Source organism: Spermophilus citellus (genome assembly GCF_964194105.1).
Source record: "Spermophilus citellus genome assembly, chromosome: 2".
Taxonomy (NCBI): Eukaryota; Metazoa; Chordata; class Mammalia; order Rodentia; family Sciuridae; genus Spermophilus; species Spermophilus citellus.
Window position 1 is genome coordinate 14,337,540 of NC_138183.1, and position 27,951 is coordinate 14,365,490.

General features: G+C 37.6%; 1 protein-coding gene across 3 annotated transcripts; it reads left to right on the forward strand.

Annotated features, from left to right (window-relative positions):
• The first annotated feature begins 30 nt into the window (after positions 1 to 30).
• On the forward strand, positions 31 to 27,743 carry FBXW2 (F-box and WD repeat domain containing 2). Of its 3 annotated transcripts, XM_081281572.1 has the most exons (8): positions 31 to 142; positions 244 to 352; positions 5,080 to 5,589; positions 13,741 to 13,935; positions 16,328 to 16,461; positions 19,175 to 19,261; positions 20,094 to 20,263; positions 26,048 to 27,743. In XM_081281572.1, exons 3-8 carry the CDS (start codon positions 5,100 to 5,102, stop codon positions 26,334 to 26,336), a joined length of 1,365 nt encoding a protein of 454 aa, XP_081137698.1. In that variant the 5' UTR covers positions 31 to 142; positions 244 to 352; positions 5,080 to 5,099; the 3' UTR covers positions 26,337 to 27,743. The 3 variants fall into 3 exon arrangements, with proteins under 3 accessions (XP_081137698.1, XP_081137699.1, XP_081137700.1); XM_081281573.1 differs by lacking the exon at positions 13,741 to 13,935; XM_081281574.1 differs by lacking the exons at positions 19,175 to 19,261; positions 20,094 to 20,263; positions 26,048 to 27,743 and adding an exon at positions 15,409 to 15,499 and having other exon boundaries at positions 16,328 to 16,459.
• The last annotated feature ends 208 nt before the right edge of the window (positions 27,744 to 27,951 follow it).

Below are 27,951 nucleotides of genomic sequence, written 5' to 3' on the forward strand. Positions count from 1 at the left end.
TCTCCCCTTTCGGGCGGGGCCGGAAGTGTAGCCGCTTCCGCCGGGCGCCGGGGGACAGCGGGACGCGCGGAGATGACGCGAGCAGCACCGGAAGCCGCTCCCCAGTGAGGCTGCGGACCCAGAGCGGCGGCCGTAGGTCCAGGTCTGTGTGCGAGGCGGGGCCCGTCAGGGAGGGGGCTCTCTGCCGCCCGTGCCTCTGCTGACCCGCGGTTCCTCCGGCTGTTTGTCTTTCTCTCCCTGCAGGCGCCATGGCTGCGAAGCGGACCCGGCCGCTGCGAGGCTCTGGCGGCCCGAGCGCGCCTACTCGGTGTGAGCCCGGCGCGAGGTCCCGGGCCCCGGGGCGCTCGCTCAGGTCAGTGTCGCGCGGAGCATGGCTCCGGGAGCTGGGGACCTGGGAGCTACTAATCAGCTCCGGGATCTGGAGTTCATTTTAGAGATGGGAAAATTAGGTCTGGGAGCTCCTGCCTCCTAGTTCCTCAGTTTCCTAGGTGCTAAATGAGATAACTGGAGTCCCAGGGCTACCAGGAGTTGGAAAGATGAGGAAGTGTGGCGAGGTGATTTATGAATTATAAGCCGTTGTGGTAATATGGGGGACTGCGCCACAATTGTGGGTATGCCATGGAAACAGGTGTGTATGTGGGGTGCCTCTTGGAAAAAAGCAAAGATAAAAATATTCTAAGTAACAATGGTAGCTGGCATTTATTGTGTGCTTACAGTGTGCCAGGTTCTATACCAAAAAATTTTTTTTTGTGTGTGTGTGTGCTTTATCCTGCTTAAATCCTCACAAACCTGAGTTTATGGGTGTGAAAGGCTGTTAGTGGCCGCTTGTTTTTACAAGTAAGGAAACTGGACTTGAGGTAGGTGGAATGATTTGCCCAAGGTCACTTGGTAGCAAGTGGAGTTGGAGAGCCCTTATTTATACGAGTAAAAGGAACCTCTCCCTTTCCTCATCTCGCCTCTCTGGAGGCAGCAATATTATTATTTTCTTAAGTGTACAAGATGTTTTACACATGTGTAAGTTTATAGGCTAATGTACATTTTCAAAGCGCCCCCCCCTTTTTTTAAAAGCTGCTTGATAGGAAAAAAGAGGGAAGAGGAAGCCTTCTTCTTAACATATGTCTGGCTTTCATTCTTTACTAGGCCAGGTCCTGATGGAGTAGAAGAAGAGAAAACATTCACACTGTTTTATCTAGAATGTGCTGTCTTTAATAAGGTGTTGGAGTGTAAATTTGGTTTTGCTTGGGAAGGGTGGAAACTGGTCAAGATGTGAGCTTGATACTTTCTATGCAATTCTGGAAATGCCACTCCATTTCTTAGGCCATAAATTTCTCATTTGTTAGGTAAGGACAATAATATTGACACCCTTTATGAACTTGTGAAGATCAAGTGAGGTAATGTTTATGAGCACTACTTCAGTCTTTGAAACCAGTTTAAATAAGAGAGTTGCCTAAGGGAACAGAGAAAATTAATTGCAGATCCAGAGATCAAACCCAGGTCTCAACTCCCAAGTTAGGAATCTTTTCAGCACAATATGTATTTCCTCAGAGCTTTGTGATTGTTAATATTAAAGTCAGAAGGGCAAGTTTAATGTTGAGTTTGAGGTGGGGAAAATAAGTGTTAGACAGCTGGGGATGTGGGTAGGGGAGAGAGGAAAAAGTACCTAGTGAGCAATTTATAGTCTCAACTCAGTAACTACCCTTAATTATAAAATTAAACCCAGGAAGTTTGAGTCCTTAAATTTTTCTTCCAGGTATTAAGAGAAACTTTGTGATAAGATAAGGTTGGGAGGGATGTCAGTGGTCATGTCATTCCAGCCTCGGTGCCACAAAAAGGAATCCTTTCCAGATGTTCATAGTAATGAGACTAATAAAAAGTACTATTTGAGTTACCCTAAGTTGGGCACTATGCCACACATCTCCCTGCTTTATTTCTTATTCTCAAAATCCTGAAGTTGAATAGTAATTTGCATTTCACAAATGACAGAATTGAAATTTAGAAGTTAGTTGAACATTTCCATGATCACATAGGAAGTGGCTGAATCAGTGAAAAATTTGACTCCAAAGCATTTTCATTTATCCCATTCTGCCTTTGTCTGTATCCAGCTGTCCAGATTATTCACAGTAATGGGAAACTCACTTTGGAGGTGGTTATTCCATTGTTGGAAAGCTTTGATGATTTAAAAGCTCCTCCTCATGTTGAATTGAAATTCTACTTCCTGAGGTTTCTCCCTGGAGACCTTGTGCTACCAGTACATGATATTCCTAAAGGCACTGTAAAAGAGTTCAGTTTAGACCTGTGACCTTAAGGAAGTTCCTTCCAAAGTTAGTTAATTCTTTTAGAAAATTAAAAATCTGTGGCTTGTTTGTTTTGTCTTGTTTGTGGTGCTGAGATAAATTGGTGTTTTTAACAGTACATTCCGCAGAGTTAATGAAACCTACTTTATTTAACAAAACACAAAAAAACAAAAACCTTTTTCATAAGAATTGGAGGTGAAGAACTAGAAAATAGCCTCCGTAGGTGTTGAACAGTAACGTAATGTAAGAGCTGGACCAAAAAATTCTTTTCAGGGCTTAGGAGAATATATAAATATATACATCTTAGACATGATGGGGGCTTTTAAAATAAAGGTGCTCACTGGAAAGTTTATGGGCACATTACTTTGGCCTGTTATAGGATTGCTCTTAAATATTCATGAATGGTAAGAACCTGATGATGTTTTAATGATTATTTTAGATTTGCCTTGTGGCCATTTAACTCAGAAATGTAAGCAGATGTGTGTCATAGTGTGTATGTGTGTGTGGGTAGATGTGGTGAAGGAAGTCCCTCCACACTTTACTGTAAACAACAACAAAAAAAGATACCAAAGCATGTGTTTTTAATTGATCATATTAATTAATTAGCTGTTGTGACAATGTGGGGATCCCTCCAAAAAGGATTGTTCTAGAAGGTTGCTAGGATACAGAGGAAGAAGAGGGCTTGTTATCTTGTAATAAGTTGATAAAACTTGATGTGAACTATTTTTGGCAACCAAGTTATCTTTTATAAATTAATACATCCTTTAGCTCAAATCCTTCAGCTTTAAAAATATTATCTTGAAGTCCAATCACAGTTACAGGAACCAAAACTATTCTATAGCAGATGTGACTGATGTGAACTAATAAGTCACACTATTTTTTGTCTGAATACATTCTTGCCAAATTTGATATTGGAAATGTGTTTACTCACTTTATATTAAAGTTGGAAGATGAGATCTGGCTTTTTGTGAAGTTGTGATCTAGGTGATTTTTCGGAAAGAAATTTATTTCCTTTTTCAGTTATTATGGACATAAATTTTAAAAATTAGAGGTCAGTCTTGTAGGAAACTAATCAGATTAAAAGGCTTTTTAAAAAAGTCCTGTGGAGCTGGGCACAGTGGTGCACACCTATAATCCTAGCATCTTGGGAGGCTGAGGCAGGAGGATTCCAAGTTATAGGCTGGCCTAGGTAACAAAGTTGAGACCTGCCACCTGCCCTGAGTTCAGAGTCAGCCTCAGCAATTTAGCGAGGCCCTAAGCAATTCAGTGAGACCCTGTCACAAAATAAAATATAAAAAAGGGCTGAGGATGTGGCTTACTGGTTGAGCGCCCTTGGGTTCAATCCCTGGTATTAAAACAAACAAACAAACAAACAAACCCTATCACTCATCTAATAGTACATGTCCAATCTTGGGGATGAGGTTTTTTTTTTTTTTTTTTTTTTAAGTTGGTTTGTTCTATTTTCTTGTTCTCTTTTTATTAGTTTAGTACACATTATGAAGAGGGAATTGATGCCTGTTGATACTAATGCAGGATACTTTAAAATTCTTTTGTCCCATTTAGTCTTGGAACAATTTGTCATTCTCCCAAAAGGAAAAATGGTATAATCAGATACAGTCCCCCCAGATCTTGTCACCAGGTTGTGGTTCTTCTGGTTATCACTGACTTAAGATAGACAACTGGGTGTACAGATCTTGAGAGCACTGCCTTCCATTCTGTTCTGCTCTTTTACTAGCTCTGTGAGTATAGGCAAGTAATTTATCTTCTGTGACCTGTAGTTTTCTCATCTGCAAAGTGAAGATGGTGATAACTGTTTGTTTTAAGCATCAAGATTATTATTTTTTGGGCTGGGGATGTGGCTCAAGCGGTAACGCGCTCGCCTGGCATGCGCGGGGCGCTGGGTTCGATCCTCAACACCACATAAAAATAAAATAAAGATGTTGTGTCCACCGAAAACTGAAAAATAAATAAATAAAAAAGATTATTATTTTTTGTTTTTGTGTTTTTGAGATGGGGGAGGGCAGGTCTCAACTTTGTTACTGAGGCCAGCCTATAACTTGGAATCCTGCCTCAGTCTCCCAAGGAGCTAGGGTAACAGGCGTATGCCACTGTGCCCCACAGTATCAGCGTTATCAATTTGCCTTATTTGTGCAGGCTTCTAGGACCCTCATGGGTTTCTGGCACACATGTTTAAGACTTTTTCTTCATACCTTTTTGCCTGGACATCTATTACAAAAGCAAGCAGTCAGTTCTGTGGTTTTGGTGACAGGTTAAGTTAAACCTAGCAAGATAACTAATAAGTAATGTCTTAGGTTACTGCTCCAGAGACTTGCTTTCTGGTTGTTATATCTGATGCTTATTTTTATGATTTTAGTGCTCAAATAAAGTGTATTAAGGAATTCATTAAGGAAGTAATTGTATAGTAGCTCTGATAGGGGGATGTATTATAGAATACATTGTTTCATTATGAATGAATATTTGTAAGTCTTTTACTGTGATAATGCATGTAGCATGTGCTAGACTTCAAAAGGAACAAGTCAGACACATCAGCTTTTTCACTGATTTATGTTTCAGAGATAATGATTTGTTAAAATGTTTTCCCAAATTTATTTTCTTTTATGTGCATGGAAGAGTTTTAAGGTGAATATGGTACATAACTGTAAAATTGTAGGCATAAAGTTGTAATGCTAAATTTTTTACATTAATTTTAATACTTCATTTGTTAGCAGTCTTGCTTGAATGGTCTTTTTGAACAGAACTAATACAATATTTTGATGTGCCACAGGTAAATTTTTCCATAACCTTATGGAGAGAAAGGACTTTGAGACATGGCTTGATAACATTTCTGTTACGTTTCTTTCTCTGACGGACTTGCAGAAAAATGAAACTCTGGATCACCTGATTAGTCTGAGTGGGGCAGTCCAGCTCAGGCATCTCTCCAATAACCTGGAGACTCTCCTCAAGCGAGACTTCCTCAAACTCCTTCCCTTGGAGCTCAGTTTTTATTTGTTAAAATGGCTTGATCCTCAGACTTTACTCACATGCTGCCTCGTCTCTAAACAGTGGAATAAGGTGATAAGTGCCTGTACAGAGGTGTGGCAGACTGCTTGTAAAAATTTGGGCTGGCAGATAGATGATTCTGTTCAGGACGCTTTGCACTGGAAGAAGGTTTATTTGAAGGCTATTTTAAGAATGAAGCAACTGGAGGACCATGAAGCCTTTGAGACCTCATCATTAATTGGACACAGTGCCAGAGTGTATGCACTTTACTACAAAGATGGACTTCTCTGTACAGGTAAGATATGCTGGTTGTTGTTTTTGTTTATTTTATCTTAAAATACACTACTCAAGCTTGTGAGGGTCAGGTGTTCATTATGTCAGCTATCTGAAATGGCATATTCCTCCTAGCCTCTGAGTATATTGTCCACCCCTCTTTATCTTCTTTCCCTCTGTAGAAGACAATCATTTTTATAAGGTTTAATGAAAGGAAAAAAAAAAGCTTCAGACTTTCTTCTAAGCATAAGGTGAATGAAAAAGCTGTAGATTATCTTTTCTATATTTTTCTTCCATGTATAGTCCTCCATGTTGGTTAATTCTGTTTCTTTTACTCTAAGTGATTTGGCGGGGGGGTGGGTAGGAAAGGAGTCAGTAGGTGAAAAAATTGGTATCTATTCAAGGAACAAGTCAGACACATTAGCTTGTTTCACTGATTTATGTTTCAGAGAAAATGATTTGTTAAAATGTTTTCCCAAATGTATTTTCTTTTACATGCATGGAAAAGTTTTGAAGTGAATATGGGACATTAACTGTAAAATTGTAGTAACTAAGGATAAAGTTGTAATGCTAAATTTTTTACATTAATTTTTAATACTTCATTTGTTAGCAGTCTTGCTTGAATGGTCTTTTTGAACAGAACTAATAAAATACACAGGTTAATTTTTCCAGTAGTTAGATCATTTTGGATGAATTATTTCCTTGTCAATAAAAAATATGGGAAAGGAGGATTTTCTTCCTTGTTCTAAAATCCTGTGATTTTAAGAATTGGAAGTTGAAAGTTTGGACATAGGAATGAATTGTGTACTTTTAAACTAGGCAATTAAGTGACTTTATATAACATATGTAATCATTAAAATTTGGAACTTTGTGTATTACTGTTGGATTATAATGGGTATGTGTTTCTACAAATAGTTTTAATCTCTGCCCACATTTTAGGCAACACATTTTGACAGGCAATGTAAATAATTCTTAGGCAGTGTTTATAATCGCTCTAGGCAGTTCTTATTAATGATCCCAATTGTATTGTATAAAGATACTTGGTGTTCTTTTTTCTAATTCTACGCACACACACACACACGTGTGTGTGTGTGTGTGTGTGTATATTATTATTTTTTTTTAAGTTGTCAGTGGGTGTTTATTTATATGCGTTGCTGAGAATTGTACCCAGTGCCTCACACATGCTAGGCAAGCGTTCTACCACTGAGCCACAATCCCAGCCCTTATCCAGGATAATTTCTGACAAAACATTTGTACATTACCTAAATTATAGAGTTGTCACTTTTAATAAGTATTATGAATTGTTCCTCTGTGGAAATATATCATTATTTAGCTATTTCCATGTTAGTATATATTCAGGGTTTTTTTCCCCTCCTATTTTTATGAGTATCTTTACATTACTTTTATTCTCCTGAATTCTTTATGTGGAACAGAAGCTGATAAGTAGAATTACCAGGTCCAGAAGTCTGAATGATTTTATAGTTCCACTTAAGTGATTTTGCAGATATACTGAATTGATGCCATGTACACAGCAAATTTTAAATAACTTGCCCCTCTTTTAGTCTCACCAGATACAGTTTTAACTTTAAAAAAATTTTTTTTTTAGTTGTAGATGGACACAATATCTTTATTTCTATGTGGTGCTGAGGATCGAATCCAGTGCCTCCCACTTGCTAGGCGAGCGCTCTACCATTGAGCCACAACCCCAGCCCATACCTTTATTTTATTTATTTTTTTTATGTGGTGCTGGGGGTCAAACCCAGTGTCTCACGTGTGCTAGGCAAGCACTCTACCACTGAGCCACAGCCTCGGTCCCCTGTAACATTTTTAATAGTTAAGAGAATATAACTTCTCAAGGTTGTTTTAAAATTGCATTACCTTATGGATGTATATTTTCCCACATGGTAATGTATTCTTTGAAATGTCAGACACCTTGCCAGTTTTATAAAGTATGCATTTGATTTAAGGCAGTGGTTTGATTTGTCATTTGTAAGCATTAAGTTATTTCATGCTTATATTATTCTCCCTGTCTTATAAGCCTGATTGTTGGAGCAATATCATCTGTATCTATGTACTTTGATGTACTTTTCCAGTATGGTGATGGCTCTTCCATTTCTTTTTTGCCTCACCATTTATGGTAGGTATTTTTAAAAGATTAAAATGCAGTATTGCCTTCTATTTACATAAATGTTGACTGTTGACTCATTGTGTCACAGCCACTGCAGCTTTAGAAAATTATTCTTCTTTCATCATACTTTATTTATTTTTTAAAAAATATTTATTTTTTAGGTGTAGATGGACAAATACAATGCCTTTATTTTTCTTTATGTGGTGCTGAGGATCGAACCTGGGTCCCGCCTGCACTTGGCGAGCACTCTACCGCTGAGCCACAATCCCAGCTCTCATACTTTATTTTTTAAATGCAAAAAAATAAAGCAGTAATTACTCAGAGCAGAAATCAATTGGAAACAGTTCCCTGAATTCTCTGTTGGGAAAGTTAATATCTACAATAAATACACCTAGCCCTGCTCTCCCCCACCTTCATCCCTATGCTAGGCAAGTATGCTACCATTGAGCTACATCCTTAACACCCAAACCTATATTTTAAAATTAGTTTATTAAGTGTGCCTATATATATATTTTTTAATATTTATTTATTTTTTTTTTAGTTTTTGGCGGTCACAACATCTTTGTTTGTATGTGGTGCTGAGGATGGAACCTGGGCTGCACGCATGCCAGGCGAGCACGCTACTGCTTGAGCCACATCCCCAGCCCCATTGTGTGCCTATATATTAATGTTATTCTTTTTTTCTGATTAAATTCACCAGGTTTGCATATTGAAAATTATGCAATAGCTGTTAAATAATTTAAAGCATTTTTTAAAATAGCAGCATCCCTGGGAGTTTACTAGTGAGAGAAGTACCTGTAGCAGAATTGTATATGTGTTTATGTCATCTTGTTTCTTAAGAGCTTTCATTTTCTTTCTTTTTTTTTTTTTAACACATGAGAGTTTATTTGTCAGAGCTGATAAATAAAGGCTATCTCTCTATAGTGGAGAGAGGCAAGAGCTTGCATTTTCACTTGAATTGTGAAATCCCGAATTTGGCAATAAGTTTACAGTGACTTTTAGAGAGCAAACAATAAAGACGGTATTATAGGAGAAGAGGTTTCAGAAATGGATTAGGTTTCTAGCTTTGTATATCTGTGAAGATAATAGCACTACTAACAAGACTAGAAAATGAAGGAATGAGTTTGAGAGGGTAGATGGAATTCTGTTTGGGATGAACTGAATTCAGTTGCCCAAGGGAGTTCTCATGGTATTTGGAAATGCAGAGTCAGAGCTTTGAAGAGTACTCTGAGCTCAAGAGAAAGATTAGGAGTTCGTAACATCACAGCTATGGCTGGAGCAGTAACATTTTAAAAGGAGAGTTAGGAAAAAGACGAGCCTAGAGTGGATCCTTGTTAAGGGTGCTGAAGAGAATGAAGGAAACAAGTGTGATGAAGCGTTTCACGGCGAATGACAGCCTGTGTTGAAGAGGTGCTGGTTTTGTTTATTCGGTTAGTTACTAGAGTCACATGCCTCAGAGGTGTTTCGAGAGCTGAGATCTGATTCTACTAGTTAAATATTTAAACTTGATAAGATAGTTTACTCCATTTGGGTTATAGTTCATTTTTCTGCCTCTCTGTTATGTACCCTTCATTTTTTTCGTATCGTACTATTTTCAGAATTGAGAGGGTTTTTTCTTTCACGAGATATAGAAGCATATACATTTATTTCATCCTCTTTCACCTCTAGGCTGCATTATTGGTGACCTCTTTCAAAAAATGTGACAGTCAGGGCAGCAAATGGGAATCCAGAGGAGAGGCCTACAATAATACCAGAAAGGAGTGGAGAACAGTGGCTCCTAAAGGTTTAACCCTTAGGAGTAATCTGAACCACTATAAAATATAACTCAACCTGGTTTTCTTTTTTGCTTTTTAAACTTCTTTAGAGTGTAAAACCAAATGACCCATTTTTCTAAAAAATTAGTTTAAATAATTAGTTGGGAAAATCCCTTAGTTTTTTTCTTCTCAAGCTGTGGCAGACACATAACAAAAGTTATCATTTTAAAGTGTACAGTTCTGTCTCAGTAAGTACTTTCACAGTATTGTGCAACCATCACCACCATCTAGCTCCAGAATTTTTTTTGCATCTTGCAAACTGAAATTGTACCAGCTAAACACTAATTGCCTATTCCTCCAGCCTATGGAACCTCCATTCTACTTTCTGTGAATTTGACTAATCTAGAAACCTCATCTAAGTGGACTCATGTAGTATTTGTTCTTTTGTGACTGACTGACTTTTCTTAGCATAATGTCTTTAAGGTTCTTCCACATTGTAACAATGTTAGAATTTTATTCCTTTTTAAGGCTGAATAATATTTCTCTGTGTGTATGGACACACTTTAGATTTTTTCTTTCTTTCTTTCTTTTTTTTTTTTTTTTTTTTTTGTATTGGGGATTGAACCCAGGGCACTTCATCACTGAGCCACATCACCAGATCTTTTTTATTTCTTGTTTTGAAACAGGTTTTTGCTAAGTTTTTGAGGTTGGCCTTGAGCTTGTGATCCATGTGTCACCTGACCCCGTTGTTTTTTTTTTTTTTTTTTTTTTTTTTGTGATGCTGGGGATAGAACCAAGAATCTCGTGCATGTGAGGCAACCCTCTACCAACTGAGCTATATTCCTCCCTTTGATTTTTTATGACCTTCTTTTTTTTTTTTTTTTTTTTTTTTAGTACTGGGGATTGAATTCAGGGCACTGAGCCACAACCCCAGCCTTTTAAAAAAAAATGTATTTAGAGACAGGGTCTCACTGAGTTCTCACTGAGTTGCTTAGCGCCTCGCCATTGATGAGGCTGGCTTTTAACTCTTGATCCTCCTTTCTCAGTCTTCTGAGCCACTGGGATTACAGGCGTGCACCACTGCACCCAGCTTTATATATAGCCTCTGGTCTTGTTCCCTGCTTCAAACTGTTTTCCACAATGCAGTCATGATTGTCTATCAGAAATGTAGATAAAGGTCACAGTCAAAACATCTTTCCGACCCAGTGGTCCCACTTGACTTTACCACTATTTCACAGGCCAAACTCTTTTTTAACATCAGTGTCCAAATTTTAGGCAATTAATTTTGACAATTTATGTAAATAATTTTTAATTTTTAGTATGGTTCTAAATATTTCTTTATGAATTGGCCTCAATGCCTACTCACAAATATTTATGTTATATAGAAATACTTAATAATGGTCAATAGGTGTATACCTGGGGTTGGCAAACTGGACTGTGAACCATGTCAAGCAGAAAGGAGTGATTGCAATAGAGATTCTAGTTCACAAAGCTTAAAGTATTTACTATCTGGTCTTTCACAGAGAAAGCTTTACTGACCTCTGGGGTGTGTGTGTGTATGTGTGTGTGTGTACGTACGTACGTACATACATATATACTATTCCATTGTATATTTTATTCTTTGGTTTCATTAACTGAGTCAGATTTTAATTAGTAAAAACTTAGTTTTTTTAAACCATGAAATCCCTTCTTCAAATATGCTGAAACCTGGCTTAAAATCCAAAGAGAAGTATAGTTGAGGAGCTGATCATGCCAGCTCCTGAGATAAGTTTGTAGAACACATGCATGTTGAGGAGCACAGTCAATCTCAGTGGAGCCTCATGTGAGACATTTTTGCTTTTTATCCCCTTATGTTTGCTGTGGACTTTTGTGCTGTTTACCACTGACTGAATTGTTTTTGCTTGTTTAGCCTTTTTGTCTTCACAAGTAGATAATAAGTGCCATGAGAGCAGGAGCCCTCCCTGCTCAGAAGTCCTATAAATATATATTGAATGGATAAATGAATGAAACCCCAATTGAACAGTGGAAATAAGTCGGAACCAAGTTTATCTAGGACCTAAAATGATTGCCTGCTCTAGCTCCTTTAGAATACAGTTACAAAATGTCCAAGCTGAAGGAGCTTAAACACTATCTATCTAGACTCTGCTGCCCAGCATAGTGGCTACCACTTCTATTTCACTTTTGAGTTCTTGAGCTGTGGCTAGTCCAAACTGTGAAGTGAAATACCAGGATTCAAAAACTTAGAATGTAAAAAAATATAAAATATTTCATTTTTAACATATCGAGTTAGGTAGATAAATTATTTTCTTCATGTCTTTAGAAAAATTTTCTAATAGGATATATAATGTATGCAGTTTATATTATATTTCTGTTGGATAGCACTATTTTAGACCTTTGATTCTCAAAATGTTGCTGATAAATTAGAATCACCTGACAAACTCAAGATGATTGCACTTCATTTTAGATACTCTAAAATTCTCTAAAGATAGGGCCCTGCTTTTGTGTGTGTGTTCATTTTATCCAGTGCTGGGGATTGAACCCAAGGGCTTTCTCTTGCTAGGCGAGTGCTCTAGCACTGAGGTATGCCCCAAACTCCTGCTTTTATTTAAAGCTCTCTGGATAGTTCTAATGTCTCAGATACTCATTGAGAACCTACTAACCAAGTCCAGCCCCACAAAAATAACAAAGTGGCAATAAAAAAATTTATAAATAGCTGGTTATTACAAGCTCGAATTTGAGTCTGAAATGGGTGGTATTCCTACCCATTTTAGTGTAACTCATAGAGTTTGCCAAAGTTAAAGTCATGGTCTCATTCTTTTCTGAGTAATGATTACTTTTCCACTGTCTGAAACAGTGGCTCTTAACTAACGATGGAATTATGTCTGGCTTTATTTAACTAGGGATTAAACCCAGGGATGCTTAAACACTGAGCCACATACCCAGCCCATATATGTGTGTGTGTGTGTGTGTGTGTGTATGTGTGTGTGTGTGTGTGTGTGTATATATATATATCTTTTTTAATATTCATTTTCTTTTTTTAGTTGTAGTTGGACACCATACCTTTATTTTTTGTTATTTTTATGTGGTACTGAGGATTGAACCCCGGGCTTTGAATGTGCTAGGTGAGCACTCTACTTCTGAGCCACAACCCCAGGCCCCCAGCCCTTATATTTTATTTTGAGACAGAGTCTTGCTAAGTTGCTTAGGGCTTCATTAAGTTGCTGAGGCTGGCTTTGAACTTGCAATTCTCCCGCCTCTTGAGATTATAGGTGTGCACTAGCATGCCTCAACTCTTTCAGAACTATTTATATAGTGCTTTCCTTAGAATGTGGTATCCTGATTGTAGCAACTATGGTATCTTCTCAATGTCTTTTTTTAAAAATATTTTTTAGTTATAAATGGACGTGATATCTCGATTTTGTTTATTTATTTTTATATGGTGCTGAGGATCGAACTGAGTGCCTCACAGGTGCAAGGCAAGTGCTCCACCACTAAGCTACATTTCCAGCCCTCAGAAGGTCTTTTTGTCAAGTCTTTGAATTAAAAGTAAATTGTGAGATATGAGTTTAGAATTTTAAACTTAGAGAACAATGTTGAATTGTCATCATGATTAATGTAACATTTTCATCAGAGTCAAAAGAAAAAACTGATTTTTCCCACAGAATTTTAAGGGATTTCATAAGCTTTTTGTCGAGTTGCTGTGAATGGGGGTAATTTGTTCCTGGTGTTTTTTTGTTTTTGTTTTTGTTTTTTGTTTTTTAATGTTCCTTTATATATTTCAAGATGGCTCAGGAAATTAGCTGTTGGCTTTTGCAGAACTTAGCCCATGGTCTAAGGTTTATCTTTGGCTTGTCTTTGGACTATATTCTATCAGACAGCTCTGCTATTCGTCATTCCTTATTTGTTCAGGACTGTTGTGTAGTGGACAAGCATGCAGGTGTAACATGCAGCCAAAGGGAGTACCTACCCATTACAGACCCAAATTAGAGCTTGTAATAACCAAATATTTATAAATTTTTTCAAGTGAAAGCACCAAATGATACTTTAGTCCAGTACTGTAGCCTGGTAAGTTAAGGGACAGGACTAACAAAAAAGCTTAGATTCTGTCAGAGTGTGCTTGATACCATTTTGGTGACTAAGCAAGTCATGTTGCCCTCTCTATGGTTTTCTCAACCTTAAAGTCGGAGAAGGTGATCGCTGAACGTTTGCTTTGAGAATACTATGATTTTGGGATTAATTGTCCTTTGCAGGGTGTTTGCTTTGTATTAACCTCCCTGCTTTTCTCTTGAAGGGTCAGATGACTTGTCTGCAAAGCTGTGGGATGTGAGCACAGGGCAGTGCGTTTATGGCATCCAGACCCACACTTGTGCAGCGGTGAAGTTTGATGAACAGAAGCTTGTGACAGGCTCCTTTGACAACACTGTGGCCTGCTGGGAATGGAGTTCCGGAGCCAGGACACAGCACTTCCGGGGGCACACGGGGGCGGGTGGGTTGCCCTTTTTCAAGGATTTTTATAATTATTTTAGCATCTTTCTTTGAAAGCAGGAGCCACGTATGTCGTATATATATTCTCTATTTATATATATATTTTTAATTTAACCTGCTATTTTTCACTCTTCTTAGTCACTGGAGTTATTTCCTTTTATCTCAGTTTTATTCCAGATTTTATTCCTTATTTGGGATGTTTTCAGTAATTTTGCTTTTTCTTGTCTCATTTAAAAATTCTTCCATGTACCCTTGTGCAAGGAGGGGTAGTTGTTCCTCTCTCCTATTTCATTTATATCCTGTTGTGCAGTCACTTTTGCTTTTATCAGATTCCATACTTCCAAACTTGAGTGAGTCCTGCACTTGGAAATTCAGACCACTTTATTTATAGATTTAAGACTAAAAATCTTTTGGAGCAATGGTGGTTCACAGATTGTGTGATCTTCACAGATTATGTCTAATTGGAGCTTGTTTGACTACCAGTGAAAGCACGTAACCACCTAAAGATAAAAGGAATAGATGCCTGAATGCTTCTTTTTTTTTTTTTTTAGTTGTTGATGGATCTTTATTTTGTTTATTTATTTATACTCGGTGCTGAGAATTGAACCCAGTGCCTCACACATGCTAGGCAAGTGCTCTACCATTGAGCCACAACCCCAGCCTGTGAATGTTTCTTAATAAAGACATACCAGACCTATTTTGCAGAAAATTGGTCTTTTGAATATAACCTGAGACTTGAGTTCCCCGTGTTACATTTTGTTTTGGAGTTTTATGTAGAAATCATATTGAGCTATTTCCTGGAGTCTTGTGGATCACCTTCCCTCTTTCTTTCCTCTATTTATGTACTGTTTAGCCTCTCGGGGTCTTAATTTATGCTCCTAAGCCTCACGTTTATGAGCATCCTTCTGGGACTCCCTAAACAGGTTGGACCCCTCTACTTGTTCCCCATAACCTGTATTACTGTCATAACACTCATCATACAAGTAAGCATAACCTTATATCCCCATCAGACCATAAGCTCCAGAGGACAGGGATCTTGCCTGTCTTGTTCACCCTTATGTTCTGAATTCCTTACACTGCTTCTGGTGCTCAGTATTCTTTAAACTAAACCTAGTTGTTTTGCTGCTAAAACCGTTTTTTTTTTTTTTTTTTTTTTTTTTTTAATTTTGTTTGTTCTGTATATTTGTCTTCAATCTTTGCTATCTGCTATCACTTATTTCAGAAATTATTATTTGGGTTTATGATTTAGTATGGAATTTAGATATTAAACTGAGTATAACATTCCACTGTGTCAAGATATACAGTGACATCCAGGTGATTTTATCCTTCTCAACTTTGAGAGCCCTGTTCTAAAAAATGTTCTACTTGCTGTTTCCTGGACGTTGCTGTGGCTTTTCTTAACTCCATGCCTTTGCTGTTCCCTCTACTTGCAATTTTATTTTTCTTTTCTTGATAAACTCTACTCATCCTTCAGGGCCCATCTCCAATATCGCCTCTTCCCTGAAGTCCTCCCTGATAGCCCTGGGCAGAGTTAGTCATTCTCCTTGGTGTTTCCCTAGCAAGAGGTAAACTTTTATTTCTTTCTGGACTTCTCCACTTCCCCCCACTTAGAGTTCCTTAAAGGAGGGAAATGTCTTCATCTTTGGGTCTCTAATGTCCTTTAGAGCTTGGCAGATATTTAAAAACAAATAGTACTCCCTGTGCTGCCTGAAATGATTTAGGTACTAGGTATACAACTGTGAAGAATTCATACATTGTTTTGGTGTCTTAGTCTAACCTTTGAGAGTCTTGGTTTTTTTGTTTTTTTGTTTTTTTTTTCCTCTTTACATTGACTTTTCTTGAGCCTGGGTACTGTTTTGCAGCTTATATTCTTTACGTTTTGTTTTATTATTATTGCAGATAATCCTAAGAAGGAATGCCATTTTCTCAATCACTGGTTTTGCTTCATGCTGAAGGTGGCACAAATATCGGAGATTATATTGTTCCCAGGACTTTACAACTTTAGGATAATAAGCTATCTTAATAAGAAATTTGAGGGCTGGGGATGTGGCTCAAGCGGTAGCGCGCTCGCCTGGCATGCGTGCGGCCCGGGTTCGATCCTCAGCACCACATACCAACAAAGATGTTGTGTCCGCCGAGAACTAAAAAATAAATATTAAAAATTCTCCCTCCCTCCCTCCCCCCCCTCTCTCTCTCTAAAAAAAAAAAAAAGAAATTTGAAATAGATTTTCTTATCATAAAATTGCTGGTTGAGTAGCACCATTCTTACAGTAGCTCAGGTTAGGAAATTATGTAGTTGGGCAGCTGGGGAGAATAAACATTATTGAATGCTTGTTATAAAAGAACCATTGACAGAGAGGCGTGTTTTAACTTTATGTATTTATATGCACTAGTGTTTAGCGTGGACTACAATGATGAACTGGATATCTTGGTGAGTGGCTCTGCAGACTTCACTGTGAAAGTATGGGCTTTATCTGCTGGGACATGCCTGAACACACTTACTGGGCACACGGAATGGGTCACCAAGGTATGAAGACTTGGAAGAAATCTCCTTGTCACCAGGCTTTTTGCGGGTGGGCAGTGGAGAGGATGGTAGACTCTGCCTTATAATTGGTAGATGAGTTGTAAGTGGAATAAATGCAGACACAAAGCATGGTAGTGTACAGTAATGACCCCTCTGTGGAAGGCACTGGGTAAATAGTTTAACAAATATATGACACATGGGTGTGGAAAAATGCTCACAATAAGACAGGTTCCATATAAAAGTGTATGTGGAGAATAATGCCAGTTTCTAAATGTATTTATGCACCAGAATTTTGAAGGTGTTTCTGGTAGGATTGGGGTGCTTTTTGCCCTTTTTCAGATGCTCATGTTTCTCTTTTATTTATTTATTTTTCATGTCTCTCTTTTAATCAGATGAGCAGCCTTCACTTTTTTTTCCTCCTTCCAATTTTTGTGTTTAAAATGGAGTCATGTATCTCAATGGTGGAGTGCTTGTCTACAAGGCCCTGGGTTTAATCTCCAGCACTGCAAAAAAAAAAAAAAAAAAAAAGTGGGGCAAAGTAAAGAAAAATAGAAGATTTCAAACAAAATGTTGCGTTTTCTAATTTTCAAAACAAGATTTTTGCTAGGTCAAATACAGTATATTATTAAAGGATATGCCATGTATAAGCACTTCTCTTGAGCTTTTTGTGAGGGGCTGAGGATACAGGAGTGAGCAGAATAGCCCTATGCATGTTGGTCTAATATGACAAATAGTTATTAAACAGTAATTTTGCAAATAAATGCTACATAATTACAAATTCTGTTAAAGAGGAGTACAGTGTTTTATAAGAATCCTGAAAGGTATCTTATTTAATTAGTTCAGGGAAAGCTTTTGGAGAAGAGATAAACCATGAAAAATCAATAGGTGGTAACTGTGGGAAGAGCGGGAAAAAGAGTGTTTCAGGGGGTATAAGAATAAGAATCTGGAACATTTGATGACCTGGAAGAAGGCCAGTGTAGCTGTTCTTCATTGAGAGAGACTCATGGATATAGTCATCATGTATGACTTATTAGGCCAGAGTAAAGATGGTAGATGCCAAAAGTATAATAGGAAGTATTGGAAGCTCTGATCAAGGGTCTGATTTATGTTTTTAAAAAATGAGTAGACAACAGGGTGAATAGTTAGGCTTAGTTTAAGCAAAAGATGCTCATGACTTGGACTTGAGTGGTAATGAAGAAAGAGGGTCACACATGGAGACATGCTTTTAAGGTAAAGTCACCTAAACATACTGATTCATTGTAGGGGATGAAGAATCAGAGAACTGATAGATTTTAGATTGGATGGGTATTATGTCTTTTTCTGAAATAGGTAGAGCTGAAGGGAGAGCAGTCTGTGAGAAGATCAATATTATATTTTGAGCAAATCACATTTATAAATGGAGAAGGTATATATTATAAGGCAACTTGGTGTAAGAGAAAACAGTAGACTTGAGTCAAAATATGCCTATGATGTCTCAAACAAGTTACTTTCACCTTCAGGAACTGAGTTTTGTCATCTGCTAAGTTCCTGTGACTGTTAAATGATATATGTTGGAAGTGAACCTAGCAAGGTACCTAATACTTAATAGCAGGTCCATCAGTTTCAGTTGAATCTCCAACCCAGACTTCTGAATGAGTAAATCTTGCCTCCTGTTTCACTTCATGCTGATTTAGTTTTTTAAAATAACTATAATGTTATTTTTTTTAAATAACTATAATGTAGTGTTTATAGATTATCCCAAGTGATAATGGGATTTTTTAAATTACAATACTACTGTTACTTACATGGTTTAATTTTATGTTCACTTCAGTTATGTGAGGTAAGATTATAGGTGCCTTGGGGCTGGAGTTGTGGCTCAGTGGAGAGTGCTTGCCTGACTTGTATAAGGCACTGGGTTGATCCTCAGCACCACATATAAATAAAAATAAAGATATTAAGTCCACCTGAAACTAAAAAATATTAAAAGAAAAAAGATAATAGGTACCTTGCTTTCTATTTTAAAGATGAGGAAGGTAAGAGGTTAGATAGAATTGGTAGAGTGTTTGCTTAGCATGCATGCAACCCTGGGTTCAGTCTCTAGCATTGAAAGAAAAAAAAAAGGTTATTTGGTCTTGTCCAAGGTTAAAAGAGTTGAGTTTAGTATATGGCAGATTCTGGTTCCAAGTCCAGTGGTTTTTTTTTTTTTTTAATTTTAATTTTTTAATTTGTTTTAATTAGTTATACATGACAGTAGGATGCACTTATATACTTTGATATATCATACATAGTTGGGATACAGTTTCTCATTTTTCTGAGTATACTTATTGCAGAATCATATTGGTCATGTAGTTACATATACAGATAAAGTAATGTCTTTTTTTCTTTATAATGTACATATTTATGAAAACAGATCATTTACTTTTATATGTAAGGACATTTTCTGTTGCTTATGTTTTATATTATGTCATATTTTATAATTTTTAAAATTACTTAATTAATGTCTTCTTCCATACTGATTAAATGCTGCCAACATGGACACTTTTAGATACTTCTAAAAACAGAGAATCTAGTTGTAGCAGAAATCTTAATATAGGTTAATTTGGTAATAGAGTTATAGTTTAGCTATTGTAGCATACCATATTTCAAGCTCATCTTCTGTTTTAAAAGTGAAATAAAATCAGTATTTTGGAGCAGCATTAAAAGGATCTTTTTGTAACATAGATGTTGATATTTGTAGGTGGTTTTGCAGAAGTGCAAAGTCAAGTCTCTCTTGCACAGCCCTGGAGACTACATCCTTTTAAGTGCAGACAAATATGAGATCAAGGTGAGTTTTTTTTTTTTTTTTACCTCTGTTAATTATCAAAGAAAAACTGGCAAATACAAGAAAATTAAAGTATTATGGCAAAGGGAGAATGTTCCAAGGGGAAGACTAAGAGTGTCTTTGTCTAAGTCATCTTAAATCCATCGGGAGAGAGGATGTTTGGTAGCTCTATGTGGTACGCAGTTTCTAACTCTTAATTTGTCAATGAAAAAGAAACACACAAAAATTTATTTTGCACTCATTCTTCCTGTTAAGACATCTACCAGCCAGGCATGGTGGTGCACACCTATAATCCCAGTGGCTTGGAAGACTGAGGCAGGAGGATCATGAGTTCAAAGCCAGTTTCAGCAAAAGCAAGGCACTGAACAACTCAGTAAGACCCTGTCTCTAAATAAAATTTAAAATAAGGCTGGAGATGTGACTCGGTGATTGAGTGCCCCTGAGTTCAACGCCCCCCCCCCCACAACAAAAAAAAAACCTCCTGCTTTCTTCAGTTCTTTCTTAGATCTAAACTATGAAACAAGCTTTCTTATGCTATAATGATTTGTAAAGAATTTACAAAACATTCTCATATGTGATTCTTGCATCTTTTTAGTCATCTTTGTGGTAGGCATTATTTTCCTTGCAGGAGCAGAGATTCAGAGAGGTTAAATATTTTATCTAAAATCATGCAGAAGAATCAGGACTTTAATCCATGACTCTTGGCTATAAAACCTGGGTCTTTGCAGTATATTTCACTTTTTTGTTTCTGACTTTAGCAAATACAAGACACTTTAAGAACAAGCTTTTTTGTGGTGATGTGATCTGTCATCTTTCCTAACTTTGTTTTCTGTAGATTTGGCCAATTGGGAGAGAAATCAACTGCAAGTGCTTAAAGACATTGTCTGTCTCTGAGGATAGAAGTATCTGCCTGCAGCCGAGACTTCATTTTGATGGCAAATACATTGTTTGTAGTTCAGCACTTGGTCTCTACCAATGGGACTTTGCCAGTTATGATATTCTCAGGTAATGTTTCCTTGGACCTTATGCTTTATCTTTGAAAATTATTTGCAGTTCAGTAATAAAGACAAGACTATATTTTTTGGGGGGGTGGGTACTGGAGATTGAATTCAAGGGGTATTTGACCATTGAGCCACATCTCCAGCCCTACTTTGTATTTTATTTAGAGATGGGTCTCACTTAGTTGCTCAGTGCCTCACTTTTGCTGAGGCTGGCTTTGATCATCCTCCTGCATCAGCTTCCTGAGCTGTTGGAATTACAGGTGTGTGTCACCATGCCCAGCAACAAGACTATATTTTTGAATATACCATCAATAGCTTGCTTTATTATGAAATACTTAATATATCAGTTATACACGGAATATATATATTGAGTAGCTCACCTAGGCAAAATGATTTAGAGACAGTAAGTGAGCAAGAAAGGGTTATATGCTGAAACCTGAAGATCAGGGTTCTATGCCCTCCCCTACTCTAAGTCGTGAACTACTTCCACTCTTTGAATGTAACATACTTTTTTGGAAAATGCAGTGCTTGGATGAGAAGCTCTTTCAGATCTCCTTTAATTCTGGTAAGTCATACTGCATAGTAGGAATTACTGTGTGAGCCTTCTCAACCTCTGTGGGGTTTAGGCATCAAGTGGCCTTCTATTGATTAGTAGAAAGACAGCTAGCTAAAGAAAGTGTAACTAGCATGGTTTCCCTTTAAAGAAATAAACAAGAGGTCCATGGACAAATAATTTTGTGATTTCTTGCTTATTATAGGTCCTCCTTGGACATTGGAAATATCTATTAGCATATAGGACTGATGGAAGCCAGTGCCATATGATAAGTGAGAGAATTTACATTAGTGATGAGACTTCGGTTTAAGAATAGGTGCCATCTCTAATTGGGGGCATGATTTTGTGTAAATGTCTTGACTCCTCTGTTTCAGTTTCCTCATCTATAAAGTGAATGTTAAATGAAATGCCTATGGTGAGGATCTAGTAGGGACCTGACAGATCTTTGTTACTAGTAACTCTGAGAAACTCTATATTGAGAAACCTGTCTGAATTTGTTTAACTTCTATACTTTATACCTAAGGTGCACACACCTATAAATAATTCACAGAAATAGTGTTTCACAGCATGATTCAGTAAATGCCAGCTTGGGAGAGTTAGAGAAAATTGAACATTCCCTTCATTGTTTTTATACATAACTGTTTGAGATCATCTTGAATGGGATCTGTTCATACTAGCCAACAGGACTTTGATTGACCCCAGTCTCTTTGGTCACAAAGTTACAACCTCATTTGTGTCTCTGAGTCACACCAACATTTCTGACCAGTTAGATTTCAGAACTGTCAGAGTAATTTCTAGAAATGATTGATGCTTGTGCTTTGAGAAGAAAAGAGTGACATATCTCCAAAAAACATTAGTCTAAGCTCTTCATTTTATAGATGGGAGAAACTGATGCTGAGATGTAATGGGGGTCTTGCTCTGTGTTCCACAACTTACTGTAATCCAACACTCATTCATCCTTGGCTAGCTTATTCAGTGGGCATATATATATATATATATCATACAAGGAAGCCTAAGGCGACAAAAAGTGAGAGAATAAATTTTTGAAAGAACTTGATATTTTGCAAAAAAAAAAAAGTTTTAAGTATTCACCATGGGAAAATCACATCTTTTACAGTTTAATATTTTATTTTGAATTAAAATTTTGAGAGGAGAGCAAAAGTAAGGTAGAATAGAGGTATCATAATCATTTCAGTGCTTACTGTCTTTCTTTAAAGGCTTCCGTTTGATCCCAAGTCTACCTTTCTCGTATATACTTTCTACTCAGAATAGTGTCTAGAGTGCCAGGGGAAAGTTCGTTGGTGTTTAGTGTTTGGATGCTCTAGCTTTAAGTAATGAACATCCAAGATTATTTGCTGATAGGAAGCTCATGGTTCACAGTTTTCTTTGAAAAGGGGACTACTTTATCTCTGCTTTTTCTCTTCCAAACACAAACCAACCTCTTTTGAAACCCTAGTACAAAACCTATTGCCTAAGTTGCTAAGATCTTGTTGGACCACTTAAGCTTTGATGCTAATTGAAAAGGAGCAGAGCACGGATGACAGCATGTTGCTCAATAAGTGTGAGATGTGATGTAATCTCTTGAGCTAGGTTATCTCAGTACAGCATAGAGGGTTACTTAGGTTCAAAGACTTAGACTGCTAGCAGGGATGTCTGTTTACAGGTCTAATGTGATCAGAAGTAAAAGGGCCTGCAAGCTTATCATGACCTGTGTTCTATTTCTGCAACATATTTGTTTCAGTCTTTGGAATCAGCTTATCTTTTTTGTTAAGCCCTCTCTCTATAGCCCCCCCAGATTTCCATGTTTCCAGTTATACTTTTCTTTACATTAATGATGTAGGCCTTACCAGAGTTTCTAGCTATTTTCCCTAGCTTCCTTTGGATCTCTTTTGTAGCAGTTTATATTTATGTTCATTGTACCATTGTTTTATTCATTAGCAAGTATTTATTGAACAACTGCCTATGTGTCACACATTTTGATGTGCACTGGGAAGTAGAAGAAATACTTAACAAATTCATGGAAATTACTGATTAGTAAGAAGGAAGACTGACATTCAGTAACAAACTATAGGAGCTGGGGTAGTTTAGTGGTAGAGGGCTTGCCTGTCTTATCTTGCACACAGCCCACGCTCACAAACCCCAGCTCTGTGTGTGCACGCACACAAAGCTAAATACAATTTTTAAATGATTGGAATAGAAGGAACATAATACAGGGTAATTCCCTTGAAGAAGAGATGTTTGAATTGAGCCCTAAAGGATATGTGCCTGTTGGGTCTGTTGTGAGGAGTGTTGCAGACTGAAAAACCAGTCTGAGGAATACACCAGTGTGACTGCAGATAGGAGGATGGTAGGGAGTCATCAGAGAGTGTAAAGATTTAAGCAAGGTGGTAACAAAATCAGACTTCATTGTGAAGAGAACTTACTGAAAGGAGTTAAGTGATTTACTCTTGGGGAGCAATCAATAGAAAGCTATTGGCAATACTATAAGCTAAGATGGTGTCTTAGACTGGAACTGTGGTAATAGAGGTAGTAATGAATACATTAGAGAAAAATTCAGCAGGTAAAATCAATAAAGCTTGGTGATTGAATCTCTGATTTGAGTAAGGTGGAGAGTTAGGTGGTTGCCATGTTTCCTAGCTTGAGCACTTGGGTGAATGAGTGAGTGAGGAAACGGAGAAGCAGGTTTGGCTAATAAATTCAGTTTTGCACAGTTTGTATGTGTGTAAAGAACTTTGCCTTTTTTTTTTTTTAACAACTTAATCCTACTTCCAATAGCAGCTAGTATACTTTAGATTCTCAATAAATATTTGTTGAGTGAATGAACATAATCACCAGGTAGAGAATGATGAATGAGTTACTGTGATTATATTTCATCTGAAGAACATTAATTGGAAGCTCTATTTCCCCTTTATTTGAAGTTAATCCGAGTTCCCTCCTTTCCCTGGGTTCAGGCTTCATCCTGTAGCCTGTTTATAAAGGCTTGTACCATAGAGAATGTTTAGTGATTGACTTTGGATGAATGCTATTCTTAAATGTAGGCATCTAAATAGTTCTGTTTTAATAGGAGTTTTCTTCTGTTTTCAGTCTAAGAAGGTGAGCTTATTTTCTCATCTGCTTTTCAAGCAGAGGACTAGCAGTACTTAACAGTTTTCTTAGTTTCATAGAAGTGTTGTCCCTATAGATATTATTACTATTGCAGAATTTTTTGAAATAAAAGATTATCAGATTGTAAGAAAACATTTGGCTTGTGACAGAATTTGTAAAATTGAGAGAGTCCTTTAATATTGTCTTCCATATGAAATACCCAATTCCACTTATTCAGGAAAGAAATAATGCTCTTCCAAGGCCATCTGATAAAAGGTAGAATGATATTTAAGATAGAATTCCTTGATGTTTCCATTATATACAGTGTGGTGTTTGTGTTGAGCATGGTCTTATATTCACAGTTATATATGTTGTACCTTCCCTGTTCCAAAGGACGAACACCATTTACTCATCTTTTCTCAGGGACCCAGTTATTATTCAGCATGTCTGACACTAAAAACACATCTATTCGGTTGAAACCATTCATTTTTGCCCTTATCCATTCATTCAGGAGTTGTACACATTGATTGGAGATGCTTAGTGCTCTCCTCATAGAAAGGTGCTGTATGTAGAAAAAAGAAGGTTCTGGAGTCAAGACAGATCTGGGCTGAAATGCTAGGTCTACATCATACTAGCTGTGTGTAAAATGAGGATAAACCTTTACCTCACCACATTTTGAGGACGGTGATAACATGTTAATTGTGTCGGGTACTTGGTAAATGCTAGATAAAACATAAAGTCTCCTTCCTTCCTAATATCAAAATGAAATTTGCTTCTTTGTGATTTTTTCTTTTGATCCTAGTTCGTCTTCTAGACCTTGTAATGTTTGGCCTTTCTCTTATACACATCCTCTGCTGTTTAGAGGTAATGATGTCCCTGCCCCATTCTTTTTCTCCATTCTCAGCTAATGTCCTTCAGGTGTTCCTTACTTGTTCTGGTTACCAGCCCTCTCAATTCTGGCTGGACTCTTGGACATAACACTGGTTTAATAGTGTCCTTGTTAACACATAAGCTGAACTTCCCTCCCCCAGGAGGCCAACCATATTGTAGAAGAGTAGTTATATGCCCCATATCTTACAACTTTTTTTCTAGTGCCTCCAAAGAAGGAAGACATTAACTTTCCTTATCAACATTTTGCTCCCACTAAGGGTGCAAATTACAGAAACTATTTTTTTTCTCTTCTTCATTTATGTTGATGCTTAATTAGATCTCTCCCATTTTGTGCCTTTGACATTTTAGAAACTACCAGTGTGCAAAAGTTGGGGCTGCCTCACAGATTGCCCAGTTTGCTCTAACAACTTTTTAGCCTTTATTCTTAGAGAGAAACCCACTTGTTTGCTGCCTGGTGAGCAGAGTAGATCTATAGTCACTTGGCTTTAGGCTTGTTCTGTATTACAGAATCTATTATTTAGGACTTTATGAATAAGTCTTTTTACCTAATGGTAGGAGTTGACTCTTGTCAGTCTGGTTCTAACTGGTAACTGACAAGTTGTGAATCTTTAGCCAAAGGGTGTACCTTGTCTGGGCTTCAGTTTTCATATTTTAAAAAAAAGGATGTTGGAGCTGGGGTTGTGGCTCAGTGGTAGAGCTCTTGCCTAGCACGTGTGAGGTGGTTCTATCCTTAGAACCACATAAAAATAAATAAATAAAGTTAATGTGACCCTTCTGCAACTAGTGTGTGTGTGTGTGTGTGTGTGTGTGTGTGTGTGTTTATAAATATAAATGAGGATGTTAACTTAGATAATCTGTAAGATCTTTTGTAGCTTGGATGGATGTTTTGTGCTTTTATAAACTTTGATCAAACACTACTCTCTTACATGTTAGTTAAACTGAAAACACCCGGAGGTACTTTACCACAGAGCTGCATTCCCAGGCCTCTTTTTATTTTTTGAGACAGGGGCTCGCTAAGTTGCTTAGGGATTGCTGGGGTTGGCCTTGAACTTGCAGTTCTCCTACTGCCTCCTTAGTTGTTGGGATTACAGGGGTGCACCACTGTGTCTGGCTTCATATTTTTCTTTTTATCAGATACTTTCATTTAATTCTAAATTTACTTGAATTTTATGCTGGTTTTAAATGTCTCCAGAAAAGATTTCAGTGACATAAACAGAAGCAAAGTTACCTTCTGCTTCATGATCCCTTTCATCCTTGTAGGGTCATCAAGATTCCTGAGATAGCAAACTTGGCCTTGCTTGGCTTTGGAGATGTCTTTGCCCTGCTGTTTGACAACCGCTACTTGTACATCATGGACTTGCGGACAGAGAGCCTGATTAGCCGTTGGCCTTTGCCAGAGTACAGGAAATCAAAGAGAGGTTCGAGCTTCCTGGCAGGCGAAGCATCCTGGCTGAATGGACTGGATGGGCACAATGACACAGGCTTGGTCTTTGCCACCAGCATGCCTGACCACAGTATTCACCTGGTGTTGTGGAAGGAGCACGGCTGATGCCACAAACCACCACCACTGATTGACTTTGGGTGCCGGGGCTGCAGGTTTTGAGTGCAACCTCTGTGGCAGCCGACTGCATGAACCAAAGTTCTCACCTAATGGTATCATCACGCAGTGCACAATCATTTATCTATGTTTGCCAGGGGCCAGGGCTCAGGGTGGGGGAGGGTTTGTTTTATTGACATACAGCGCAGCATGCTAATAGGGTACACCATTGACTTCATTTGTACTTAGTTATGTTGGTCAGGATAAGAGGATGATTTTTGGGTTCATCTTTCTTGAGTGGAATATTGGTTTTAAGAAAGTGAAATGGTTCATTAATTTGCTAATTGGTTGCCTATAAAAATCACATTCAGTCTGTTATTAAAGCTTCTTACCATAGCCTTTTTTTCTTTTGAATTTGAAGCAAAGGTGCTATGATGTTGTTATAGCAACTTCTCTCATATGGGGCTTAGCTTTTTATAAGAGCCAGTGTTAAAAAGACCATTGAGTCCTGTGACACAAATTTTCCATCAAATACAAGTTCTACAGAAAGTCTGTCTTCCAGTGCAAATCTAATTCTATAAATTGATTGTTCACAACTCATTCTAAACCCTAGTTCTTGGCAGAGTCAAGGTTGGCCATGGTTAACATGTGAGGGAGCTCTGTAGTTTGTATTCCCTGTGGAAAAAACTGGTCCCCTCCCACCTGCCTTGGTGATAGCACAAGTGACATAGAGTCTCTGATTGGTGATTGAGTGTTACATAGGAGCTCTGCAGTGTCAGGCAACACTTCTCTGGTCTCTGGTTTCCTTGTCTGTGCAACCAGGTGTTCAGCTAAGATTCCTTCCAGTCCTGCATCCACAGGAGTGTGCAGAAGTTGATATTGCAGTTTCATCTGATCTCTGATTTATTGTTCTCGTCATGTTGGAGATAAGTTATTAAGGAAATTGATCATATGAAAAGGATGAGTAAATGGTGAATGTAGAAAATATGAGTTTCCACTTAGAAAACTAAGTAATTGGTGGATTTGATGATGATTGGAGTCTGGATTCTGTAGGGAGGCAATCTTCTAACTGGGAAGGAAAGAAGTCTGAATCTGACTTGGTTTCTTCCTTTGCCTCTAACTGGAACTTTGGCCTCAGGCAGATTAACTTTCCTTTCCACACCTTCATCATCTTTAAAGTAAAGCAATTGTCCTAAATTAAACAAAACCTGAGGGAGTCTCAAATGCCTGAGGGAGTCTTGTAGGTAACATAAGTGAATAGAATGTTCTAGGGAGGATTGTGCAGAAGTCTGGAGAGTACATCTTAGGGCTCTTACTCAGCTCTTACTGTTTGGTCATTAGCTGAAATAAACTCAGTGTTGATAGGTCTGGGGTTTTTTAAACTAGATTTAGAAATCTAGATTTCAAATCTAGAAATCCTCTGATTTTTAAAATATTGACAGCTGATTGAAGATAATTTAAGATAAGGTATTCTAAACAAAACATGTCTATGAGCTGCCAGCATGTGTTCTCCACCCTCTCTAAACTTAGGTAATTTTGTGGTTCATCAGTGGAAATGTTGTAACATAATTGTCATAAACATTAGAGAGAAAGTAGAGGGAGCAGCAGTGGAAGTGTTTCCCTGTGT

What these genes read in the sequence shown, in the direction of transcription:
- FBXW2 (XM_081281572.1), top strand. Translation starts at nt 5,100, where the DNA reads ATGGAGAGAAAGGACTTTGAGACATGGCTTGATAACATTTCTGTTACG. An exon ending in AGATGGACTTCTCTGTACAG is followed by an intron (nt 5,590 to 13,740) that starts GTAAGATATGCT and finishes TTTCTCTTGAAG; the next exon opens with GGTCAGATGACTTGTCTGCA. An exon ending in CCGGGGGCACACGGGGGCGG is followed by an intron (nt 13,936 to 16,327) that starts GTGGGTTGCCCT and finishes TATATGCACTAG; the next exon opens with TGTTTAGCGTGGACTACAAT.